We start from the raw sequence: 11,286 nt of genomic DNA on the forward strand, positions 1-11,286 counted from the left end.
TGTGCCAACACATCTGGCTAACTTTTTGTATTTTTAGTAGAGATGGAGTTTCGCGATGCTGGCCAGGCTGGTCTCGAACTCCTGACCTCAGGTGATTGCCTGCCTCGGCCTCCCGAAGTGCTGGGATTACAGGCATGAGCTACTGAGCCCGGCAGGAAATGTCCTATATCTTGACAGGAGTATGGGTTAGATAAATAAATGCAATTGTCAAAACCTAAAATCTGTGCAGTTCACCATATGAAATTATAACTCAAAAAGAAATGAAACTGGCTGGGTATGGTGGGTCTCTCCCATAACCCTAGCACTTTGGGAGGCCAAGGTGGGCAGATTACCTGAGGTTGGGAGTTCAAGCCCAGCCTGGCCAACATGGTGAAACCCCATTTCTACTAAAAATACAAAAACTTAGCTGGGTGCAGTGGCGCACACCTGTAATCCCAGCTACTTGGGAGGCTGAGGCAGGAGAATCGCTTGAACCGGTGAGTGGAGATCTCACCACTGCACTCCAGCCTAGACTACAGAGTGAGACTTCAACTCAAAAAAAAACAGGCCGGGCGTGGTGGCTCACACCTACAATCCCAGCACTTTGGGAGGCCAAGGCAGGCGGATCACGAGGTCAGGAGTTCAAGACCAGCCTGACCAACGTGGTGAAACCCCGTCTCTACTAAAAATGCAAAAATTAGCCGGGTGTGGTGGCGCAGGCCTGTAATCCCAGTTACTCAGGAGGCTAAGGCAGGAGAATCGCTTGAACCTGGGAGGCGGAGGTTGCAGTGAACTGAGATCGCGCCACTGCACCCCAGCCTGGGTGACAGAGCAAGACTCCGTCTCAAAAAAAAAAAAAAAAGAAAAAAACTTAGTCCGTTGGGGCTGCTCTAATCCTGTACCACTAAAGGTGGAGAACAATGTTGAGAGGTGGAGGACAATGTTGAGAGATGGAGAGCTGGAGGTTAAACGTAGACAACAGAAGACATTCAAGACATTCAAACAGAACAGAAGAAACAAGCTGAAGAGCTGCCTCTCTAACCCCTTAACAAACATACAAGCAAACAAATCTACTGTCATCTTAGGAAAATTACCAGTGAGAACCTGACACTTGAATAGCCTCAGGCCCTAAAGACCTTGCAAGGCAGCCACTGTGGATGGCACATCTGGGTTGGAACCCACCACTGACATCAGTCAATACAGTTGCTAATAACAAGTTTCAATTTTTGAGCACTTCCTTTAGGTCAGGGCCTGTGCTACATGCTTTTCATTGTGCCATCTTATTTATCTTCAAATAATCTACTGAGATAGAGATTGCTAACCCCATTTTATAGATGAAGAAACTGAGGCAAAGGGAAGCTACATAACTCGCTGCAGGTCAGAAAGCCAGACAGTGACAAAGCAGGGGTGCCAATGAATTCTGAGTGACTCCAGAGCTCAAGCTCCTAAGCATTAGGCAACACTGCCTCTCAGTTACAAAAGAGAAGCTGGAGTCAACAAATGTAAAGACTTCTACAAGGTTCTGGTGAGAACCTCACTGCCATTCACTCAAGGAAAAAAATATCACGGCCCTGGCATCAAACTGTGTCCCTGTGCTAGGACACTGGGACTGTGAACTACAGACCATATTTCCATTCTTTTTTTTTTTTTTTTTTTTTGAGACGGAGTCTCACTCTGTTGCCCAGGCTGGAGTGCAGTGGCACAATCTCGGCTCACTGTAAGCTCCGCTTCCCGGGTTCATGCCATTCTCCTGCCTCAGCCTCCCGAGTAGCTGGGACTACAGGTGCCCGCCACCACGCCCGGCTAATTTTTTGTATTTTTAATACAGATGGGGTTTCACCGTGTTAGCCACGATGGTCTTGATCTCCTGACCTCATGATCCGCGCACCTCAGCCTCCCAAAGTGCTGGGATTACAGGTGTAAGCCACCGCGCCCGGCCCTCCATTCTTCTTAAAAATTTCACCAAGATTGTCATATTCCATTCTTTTGTTAAACTTAATGTTTTCCAATTTATAATATGCATTATACCATAAAACGTTCATGACCTCTGTGTAGAGTGATGTCCTGGTTTGCCGGGGACTTTCACCAGTTTTAGCACTGAAAGACCTGTGTCCTGAGAAACCCCTCAGCCTTGGCAAAGCAGAATGAGTAGTCACTCAATGTTCGTCCAGAAATGTCACTTCTAAGAATTTATCCAAAAAGAGTACTTTTTTTTTTTAGACAAGGTCTTGCTCTGTCACCAGGTTGGATTGCGGTGACGTGAACACAGCTCACTGCAGCCTCAACCTCCAGGGTTCAAGTCATCCTTCCACCTCAGTCTCATAAGTAGCTGGGACCACAGGCATGCACCATCATGCTTGGCTAATTTTTTTTTTTTTTTGTAGAGACAGGATCTCACCATGTTGCCCAGGCTGAAACAGTACTATTTATAATGTTTATTGTAATGTCAAGTAATAGTGGAGCAGTTAAATTATATCAGATCCTCTTGATAAAATGTTCTACAGTCATTGAAAGATACAGATAGAAAGCTTATATATACACCTTAAAAAATGCTTCCCCAAATGTTGGCCAGGTGCAGTGGCTCATGCCCGTAATCCCAGCACTTTGGGAGGCTGAAGGGGGTGGATCACCTGAGGTCAGGAGTTCGAGACCAGCCTGGCCAACATGGTGAAACCCCATCTCTACTAAAAATACAAAAAAATTAGTTGGACGTGGTGATGAGTGTTCAATCTCAACTACTCAGGAGGCTGAGGCAGAAAATCACTTGAACCCGGGAGGCGGAGGTTGCCGTGAGCAGAGATCATGCACTGTACTCTGGCCTGGGCAACAGAGTGAGACTCTGTCTCAAACAAATAAACAAAACCAAAATGTTAAGTGAAAATAAGGTTACTGAAGCTACAGATGCAATTTTATTAATGTTAAGTCAAGTAGAGCATACAATAAGGATTGGATGAGGCATAAAATATAAACTATTGATTTATTAGAATAAGAAGAGGCAATTTTGTTCTTATTTCCAGTATTTTATGGTCATTCACTGGATGATTACTTCTTTGTTAATGTCATTTTTTTTTTCTTGAGATGGTGTCACTCTGTCACCCAGGCTAGAGTACAGGGGCACAATCTCTGTTCACTGCAGCCTCAAGCTTCCTGGGCTCAGATAGTCCTCCCACCTCAGCCTCCTGAGTAGCTGGGGGCACAGGTGTGCACCATCAAGTCTGGCTAATTTTTAAATTTTTTTGTAGAGACAGGGTCTGACTATGTTACCCGGGCTAGTCCTGGACCCCTGGGCTCAAGCAATCCTCCTGCCTTGGCCTCCCAAAGTGTGGGATTAGAGGCAAAAGCAACCACGTCTGGCCAATGTCAAGATGAGATCTATAGCTAGCAAGCAAACAATAAAACACAGAGACAGATACAAAAAACATTCTCTAACCACAGCAAACTCAGAGCCTGGTTTTCTAGCTATAATCTACCTCTCCACAGACTGTTCACTTTGGGCTCTGCCATACACACCCACCTCAGCTAGCTTGTTGAAGCCCTGTGAGTGGCCTTCCTGCCGCTCCACCTGGCACTTCTTGGCATAGCGACGGTTCCCGTCCATTATGAATGCAATGTGTTTTGGCATTGGGCCTGCCTGTGGAATAGGAAGACAGATGATGAACAGGTCTCATATTCTTCAGGGATAAAGGAAGACACTACACCCCAAGGTGATAGGTTTGGGCTATGTGATGAAAACCCTGATGAAGGGAATTGGGTACTTTGTGCTTTTAACTCAGTAAAAAGACATTAAAATTTACTTACTTAGTTACTTACTTTATTTTGAGGCAGGATCTCACTTAGTCACCCAGGCGGGAATGCAATGGTATGATCACAGCTGACTGCAGCCTTGGCCTCCTGGGCTCAAGTGATCCTCCCACCTCTGCCTCCCGCTGAGTAGCCAGGCCTACCAGCACATGCCACCACACCTACCTATCCTTTTTTCTTTTCTTTTCTTTTTTTTTTTTCTTTTTTTAAGAGATGGGGTCGGCCGGGCGTGGTGGCTCACGCCTGTAATCCCAGCACTTTGGGAGGCTGAGGTGGGCGGATCACTTGAGGTCAGGCATTCGAGACCAGCCTGGCCAACATGGCGAAACCCAGTCTCTACTAAAAATACACAAATTAGCCGGGCATGGTGGCACATGCCTGTAGTCCCAGCTACTCTACTCGGGAGGCTGAGGCAGGAGAATCGCTTGAACCCAGGAGGTGGAGGTTGCAGTGAGTTGAGATCGCGCCACTGCACTCCAGCCTGGGCGACACAGCGAGACTCTGTCTCAAAAAAAAAAAAAAAGATGGTGTGTTTCCCTATGTTAACCAGGTCTCGAACTCCTGGGCTCAAGCAATCCTCCTTCATCAGTCTCCCAAAGTGCTGGGATTAAAAAAGGCATGAGCCACCATAGCTGGCCTACTTATTTTTATTTACATGTTTACTGAGCACTTACTACATGCCAAATACTATGCTGGGCTTCTTATACTTCATCTTATCATACAAGTCTATAAAGTAAATAGTATTATCTTCATTTTACAGGTGGAAAAACAAGCTCAGAGAGTTCTAGTGACTTGCATAAGTCACATAGTTTTGTTTGTTTTTTTTTTGAGAAGGAGTCTCGCTCTGTCGCCCAGGCTGGAGTGCAGTTGCACGATCTCGGCTCATTGCAACCTCCGCCTCCTAGGTTCACGCCATTCTCCTGCCTCAGCCTCCCGAGTAGCTGTGACTACAGGCGCCCGCCACCATGCCCGGCTAATTTTTTATATTTTTAGTAGAGACGCGGTTTCACCGTGTTAGCCAGGATGGTCTTGATCTCCTGACCTTGTGATCCGCCTGCCTCAGCCTCCCAGAGTGCTGGGATTACAGGCATGAGCCAGCACGCCCGGCCCAGTCACGCGGTTAAGAAGAGGCAAATAGGGATTCAAACTGATGTCCATCTGCTTCCAGAGTTAATCTTTCAACCATATGCTCTTAAATACAGTCTTGGTTTAGTTGGTCTCCAACTAGAAAGCAAAAGGAAAAAAATTTTTTTTTTCTTTGAAACAGGGTCTTACTCAGGCCAGGCACAGTGGCTCATACCTGTAATTCCAGCACTTTGGGAGGCCGAGGCGGGTAGATCACGAGGTCAGGAGATCGAGCCCATCCTGGCTAACACGGTGAAACCCCGTCTCTACTAAAAATACAAAAAGTTAGCCGGGCGTGGTGGTGGGTGCCTGTAGTCCCAGCTATTTGGCAGGCTGAGGCAGGAGAATGGCGTGAACCTGGGAGGCGGAGCTTGCAGTAAGCCGAGATGGCGCCACCGCACTCCAGCCTGGATGACAGAGCGGGACTCTGTCTCAAAACAAACAAACAAACAAAACAAAAAAAACAGGGTCTTACTCTATTACCCAAGGTGGATGGAGTGTGGTGGTGTTATCTCAGCTCATTTGCAACCTCCACCTTTCGGGAAGAGAAAGGTCCTCCCACTTCAATTCCCCAAGTAGCTGGGACTACAGGAATACACCACCACACCCAGCTAATTTTTTTATATTTTGTAGAGACGGGGGTCTCACCATGTTGGCCAGGCTGCTCTCGAACTCCTGGGATCAAGAGATCCACTCGATTTGGCCTCCCAAAGTGCTGGGATTACAGGTTTGAGCCATCGTGTCTGGCCAGGAAAAATTGTGATGGGCATAGTCAAATGAAGATGGTACCTTCTACAGAAAAAAGGAACTCATAGGGCCAGGTGCAGTGGCTCACGTCTGTAATCCCAGCACTTTGGGAGGCCAAGGTGGGTGGATCACTTGAGGTCAGGAGTTCAAGACCAGCCTGGCCAACATGTTGAAACCCCATCTCTACTAAAAATGTGAAAATTAGGGCTGGGCACAGTGGCTCATGCCTGTAATCTCAGCACTTTGGGAGGCGAAGGTGGGCAGATCACGAGGTCAGGAATTCAAGACCAGGCTGGCCAGTATGGTGAAACCCCATCTCTACTAAATACAAAAATTAGCCAGGCGTGGTGGCAGATGCCTGTAATACCAGCTACTTGGGAGGCTGAGGCAGGAGAACTGCTTGAACCTGGGAGGCGGAGGTTGCAGTGAGCCAAGATCACGCCACCACACTGCAGCCTGGGCGACAGAGCAAGACTCCATCTTGGAAAAAAGAAAAAAACAAAAACAAAAATTAGCCAGGTGTGGTGGTGGGAGCCTGTAATCCCAGCTACTTAGGAGTCTGAAGCAGGAGAATGGCTTGAACCCGGGAGGCAGAGGTTGCAGTGAGCCGAGATAGCACCACTGCACTCCAGCCTGGGTGACAGAGTGAGACTCTGTCTCAAAAAAAAAAAAAAAAAAAAAAAAAAAAAAGGCACTAATTCCTGACCTCTAGCCAACTGCTGACACACAGGAACTGGGGCACAACATTGCTGGATCTGGTGATCTTGCAAGAAAACCAAACATCAGGATTTTTATTAAAATTTTGCTTTTCAGCCGGGCACAGTGGCTCATGCCTGTAATCCCAACACTTTGGGAGGCCGAGGCAGGTGGATCACGAGGTCAGGAGTTTAAGACCAGCCTGGCCAAGATGGTGAAACCCCGTCTCTACTAAAAATAAAGAAAAATTAGCCGGGCGTGGTGGCGAGCGCCTGTAATCCCAGCTACTCAAGAGGCTGAGGCAGGAGAATTGTTTGAACCGGGGAGGCAGAGGGTACAGTGAGCCGAGATTGCGCCACTGCACTCCAGCCTGGGCGACAGAGTGAGACTCTGTCTCAAAAAAAAAAAAATTGTTTTTCAAAGCGAACAAAAAAGACTTTTTTTGAGCCAAACAAAACTTACTTGGGGCCGGACGTGGTGGCTCAAGCCTGTAATCCCAGCACTTTAGGAGGCTGAGGTGGGCAGATCACTTGAGGCCAGGAGTTCGAGACCAGCCTGGCCAACATGGTGAAACCCCAACTCTACTAAAAATACAAAAAAAAAAAAACTAGCCAGGCAAAAAAAAAAAAAAAATTAGCCAGGCATGGTGGCCGGCGCCTATAATCCCAGCTACTTGGGGAGGCTGAGGTGGGAGAATCGCTTGAACCCAGGAGACAGAGGTTGCCGTGAGCCAAGACTGCACCACTGCACTCCAGCCTGGGCAACAGAGTAAGACTGCATCTCAAAAAAGAAACCACAAAAAACAAAACCCTTATTTGGCTTGGAGCAGCTTTGAGTTGTCTCCCATAACACAAATGGACTTCTTAGCCTATTTTTCCTCACCTGGGAGGGCTCTTCCCTGACTGCTTCCTCATCAACACTTCTCCTTTTTCTACTTCTGTCTCACATACAGCCTTTCCAGCCCCTAAAATCCATTCAAGTTATGCAGCTTGTTCTTCCAAACATACCACTGCAGTGGTTCCCCAAGGAGATACTTCCCATTTCCTGGACTGCTTGAGATCACTTGGCATTTGTTTGTGAGCATGTGTGGGGCTTGTATAAAGGTTACTGACTCATAAATTCATTACTACCTGCTGCTTGACAGCCTGTGGCTGAAAAACAAAACCAAGCTGACTGGCCCCAATCTCAAACCTGTCTTAGGCAGATATAATATTGCTGTGATTCCTAGAGAAAAAGCTGAGGGAAGATTTGGGGAAGATAGGAGATAATAGTCTTCAAATGTCTGAAAGACAATCCTAATAATAATTAAGAACTGCTAGACATTATGCTAACTGCTTTATATTAATGTCTCATAAATTCTCATAATAATTCTACAGTTGTTAAAGTCACATGATTACTAAATGATAGAACAGGACTTTCAGGCCAGGTGCAGTGGCTCAGTCCTATAATCCCAGCACTTTGGGAGGCTGAGATAGGTGGATCACCTGAGGTCAGGAGTTCGAGACCAGCCTGGCCAATATGAGAATCCCATCTCTACTAAAAATATAAAAATTAGCCATGTGTGGTAGCACATGCCTGTAACCCCAGCTACTTGGGAGGCTAACGCAAGAGAATTGCTTGAACTTGGCAGATGAAGGTTGCAGTAAGCCAAGATTGCGCCACTGCACTCCAGCCTGGGTGACAGAGCGAGACTCCATCTCAAAATAAAAAAAAGAACAGGAATTTCACCCATGTTTGTCTGCCTCTAGAGCCCAAACTCTTTTTTTTTTTTTTTTTTTTTGAGACAGACTCTTGTTCTGAACTCTTTTTTTTTTGACACAGTCCCGTTCTGTTACCCAGGCTGGAGTGTGGTGGCACAATCATGACTCACTGCAGCTTTGACCTGGGCTCAAGAAATTCTCCCACTTCAGCCTTCCGAGTAGCTGGGACTACAGGTGCACACCACCAAGCCCTGCTAATTTTTTAATTTTTTTGAGAATCGGGGTTTTGCCATGTTGCCCAGGCTGGTCTCAACTCCTGAGCTCAAACAATCTGCCCACCTCAGCCTCCCAAATTGCTGGGATTACAGGCATGAGTGACCGGGCCCAGCCCCCAAACTCTTAACCGTTGCTCTACTGACAGATCAAAGAATATATCAAAGATTAACCTATTTAAATCAAGAAGACAGTACATGGAACAATGGATCAACGTTCCAGGGAAACAAATTTCAGTTCTCTATAAAGAATACTTAGCAGTCTAGGCTGCCCAGTGATATTAAGAGGCCTGGGCTTCCTGAAAATGTCAGAGTTAGGACAAAAGTCTACCAGAAATGTAGACCTGGAAGTTACCATTCCAAGACTCTTTGGTTTCCTTGCTAAATTCCACTTAACATCATGAATTGCACTTAACATCATCAACTTTAATAACAGGTTTTGATATAAGATTATCCAACTGACCAGAAGGCCAACCGGTGCTCTCGGCCATTGCTCACCTTTATGATGTTGGCACAGAACCGCTCCCAAAGTGACAGCTCTCCTTCCTTGATCCATGACATAGTTCTTTTCCAGTCAGAAGATCACTCCAGAACAACCAAACACCAGCCAGGTAATCTTGGATAAACAAGAAAGAAAATAAGAAGTCACCAGGGTTTGCGAAGAGCTATAACTGACTTCTGGGGAATCAGATGGACTATGGAGAGCAGCCAGCATTAGAATCCAAAGACACTGGTCTAAGCCTATAATCTTTTACCACCCAGAGTTTTATAACGCAATGAGACCTCTGGAGGCAAAAGCCTTTCCTCGGTTCTCCTGGCTTTGCAGACTTGTTCCCATTCCCATTTCCTCCGTATCTGCACTGACTTCTTCTGAACATCTAAGTCGGTTTCCTGCCACATCATGGTGCCCACATCTTGATCATTCCCCGTTTCTTCCTTCTCCATCTTCCCCTAAGCTGTTTCCAACTCTGCGCTCCCAGTTACTAACCCCTTCAGTTATCGCACCCCTGGTACTTCACGCCTCCGTGGTCTCCTGATTATTCCCTCAGTCGTCCCTTTGCTTCTCCCGCAGCTGCTCCCCGCCCAGTCACCCTCTTCTCCTCTAGTTCACCCCTTCAGTTCAGTGGCACCTGATTAGCTCCGCTGGGCGCGTCCCCACGGCTTCAGTGGGCCGGCACTTCCTCACGACGTGGCGCTAGAAGAACACGTCATCTTTGGGCGCTGCGACACGCCCCTTCCGTCACCCAAATTGAGGGGGCCCTGCCCTGCGCCTGCGCCTGCGCCTGCGAACTAGTGGGACGACGGTTCTCAGTCCCGCGGGGTGTGGAAGCGGGCGCGGGTGAGAGCCAGCCTCACGTAACCGAGCGGGGCGGGAGGCTGGGCTCCAGGCCACGTGCTGGGGGACCAGCTGGGGAAGACAGGGTTGAGCCCAGTGTTGGGAGCGGAGGGGTCGGTAGACTCACAGATTGGGAGGCCTCTGGAAAACGCGCCAGGGAAGTGAGCCAGGGGCAAGAATCGAGGCGCTTCTCGGCCGTCGAAGGCAGCTTAGGACTGCTGAGAGACTGGGTAAGGCAGCGTCCTTACCTTGGAATGCCGCAGAACCGGGCTTCATTAGAGCACTGGTGCATACTCTTAAAAATTATCTCGTTACCGTTTCGTGTTTTATTTAGTGGATTTAATCGTCTGGGAAGAAGTTTCTAGCCGCAGCCAATCTTACAGACGCGCAGGATATTAATCTATTTTGTGCCGACTTAAGGCACGCATATTTTAGGATTTGTGGATTCCCAAGACCTATCCCAACGAACTCAAGAGAAGGGGTAAGGCCAGAAAGATCTCTGCCATAAGAATGACTTCTAGGCCAGGCGCGGTGGCTCACGCCTGTAATCCCAGCACTTTGGGAGGCCGAGGCGAACGGATCACCTGAGGTCAGGAGTTTGAGACCAGCCTGACCAACATCGTGAAACCCCGTCTGTACTAAAAATACAAAAAATGAGCCGGGCGTGGTGGCGGGCGCCTGTTATCCCAGTTACTCGGGAGGGTGAGGCAAGAGAATCGCTTGAACCCGGGAGGCGGAGGTTGCGGTGAGCCAAGAAGAGGCCACTGCACTCCAGCCTGGGCAACGGGAGCGAAACTCTGTCTCAAAAAAAAAAAAAAAAAAAAAAAGCATGACTTCTAAAATAACAGAAAGGTGCTCGCTTTGGCAGTACATAAATGAAACTAACAGAAATTAACCCTGGTAGAAAAGTTAAGGGCATTAGCTCTACTGAACCTTTACGAAAAAGAGGGTTGCAAGAATTCTAGGCTCACAAAAGAAATTTGTAGTTCAATTTTCTCAAAATTGAAAGAGGAGGAAAAAATTCTTTACAGATTCTTATACAACCAGTATTATTTTTATTTATTTATTTATTTTGAGACGGAGTCTGGCTATGTCGCCCAGGCTGGAGTGCAGTGGCGCAATCTCGGCTCACTGCAACCTCCGCCTCCCGGGTTCAAGCGTTTCTCCTGCTTCATCCTCCTGAGTAGCTGGGACTACAGGTGCGTGCCACCAAGCCTGGCTAATTTTTGTATTTTTAGTAGAGACAGGGTTTCACCATTTTGGCCAGGATGGTTTCGATCTCTTGACCTCGTTGTCTGCCTGCCTAGGCCTTCCAAAGTGCTGGAATTACAGGCGTGAGCCACCGCGCCCGGCCACAACCAGTATTTCTTGCAAAGCATAATACAACTTTATGTAGTATTATGTTTTGAGTGGAATAAAAATTCACAATTGTCAAAGAAACTTTTTGTCGCATTTCATTTTACAATATTATTAAAGAAATGAGGCAAGGAAGAGATGTTTTATTGGCACTTTCTAATTGATTATGTCTTCCACTCTTTCTAATGAAAGGGGTTATTTTAACACAGCAGCATGATGAAAGAAAGCCCTAGAGATGAGTAGAAATGAATAGTGTTGAGCTTTTCCATCCTTC

The 11,286-nt window shown here is 47.1% G+C and overlaps 1 protein-coding gene across 12 annotated transcripts in view; it reads right to left on the reverse strand.

The window, feature by feature from the left end:
• The window catches only part of DHDDS (dehydrodolichyl diphosphate synthase subunit), a 39,355-nt gene extending 29,494 nt beyond the window's left edge, over positions 1-9,861 (reverse strand). For 2 of the 12 annotated variants that reach the window (XM_055388808.2, XM_031000589.3), the window contains exons 1-3: positions 9,326-9,473; positions 8,819-8,936; positions 3,494-3,610 (exon numbers count right to left, since the gene is read on the reverse strand). In XM_055388808.2, coding sequence (XP_055244783.1) covers positions 3,494-3,610; positions 8,819-8,881 — 180 coding nt within the window. In that variant the 5' untranslated portion in view covers positions 8,882-8,936; positions 9,326-9,473. Of the gene's footprint in view, positions 1-3,493; positions 3,611-8,818; positions 8,937-9,308 lie in introns of all 12 variants that reach the window. The other 10 variants (XM_031000598.3, XM_031000595.3, XM_031000591.3 and 7 more) reach the window with 9 other exon arrangements.
• Positions 9,862-11,286: the final 1,425 nt, after the last annotated feature.

Source organism: Gorilla gorilla, chromosome 1 (genome assembly GCF_029281585.2).
Source record: "Gorilla gorilla gorilla isolate KB3781 chromosome 1, NHGRI_mGorGor1-v2.1_pri, whole genome shotgun sequence".
In the NCBI taxonomy this organism is placed as follows: Eukaryota; Metazoa; Chordata; class Mammalia; order Primates; family Hominidae; genus Gorilla; species Gorilla gorilla.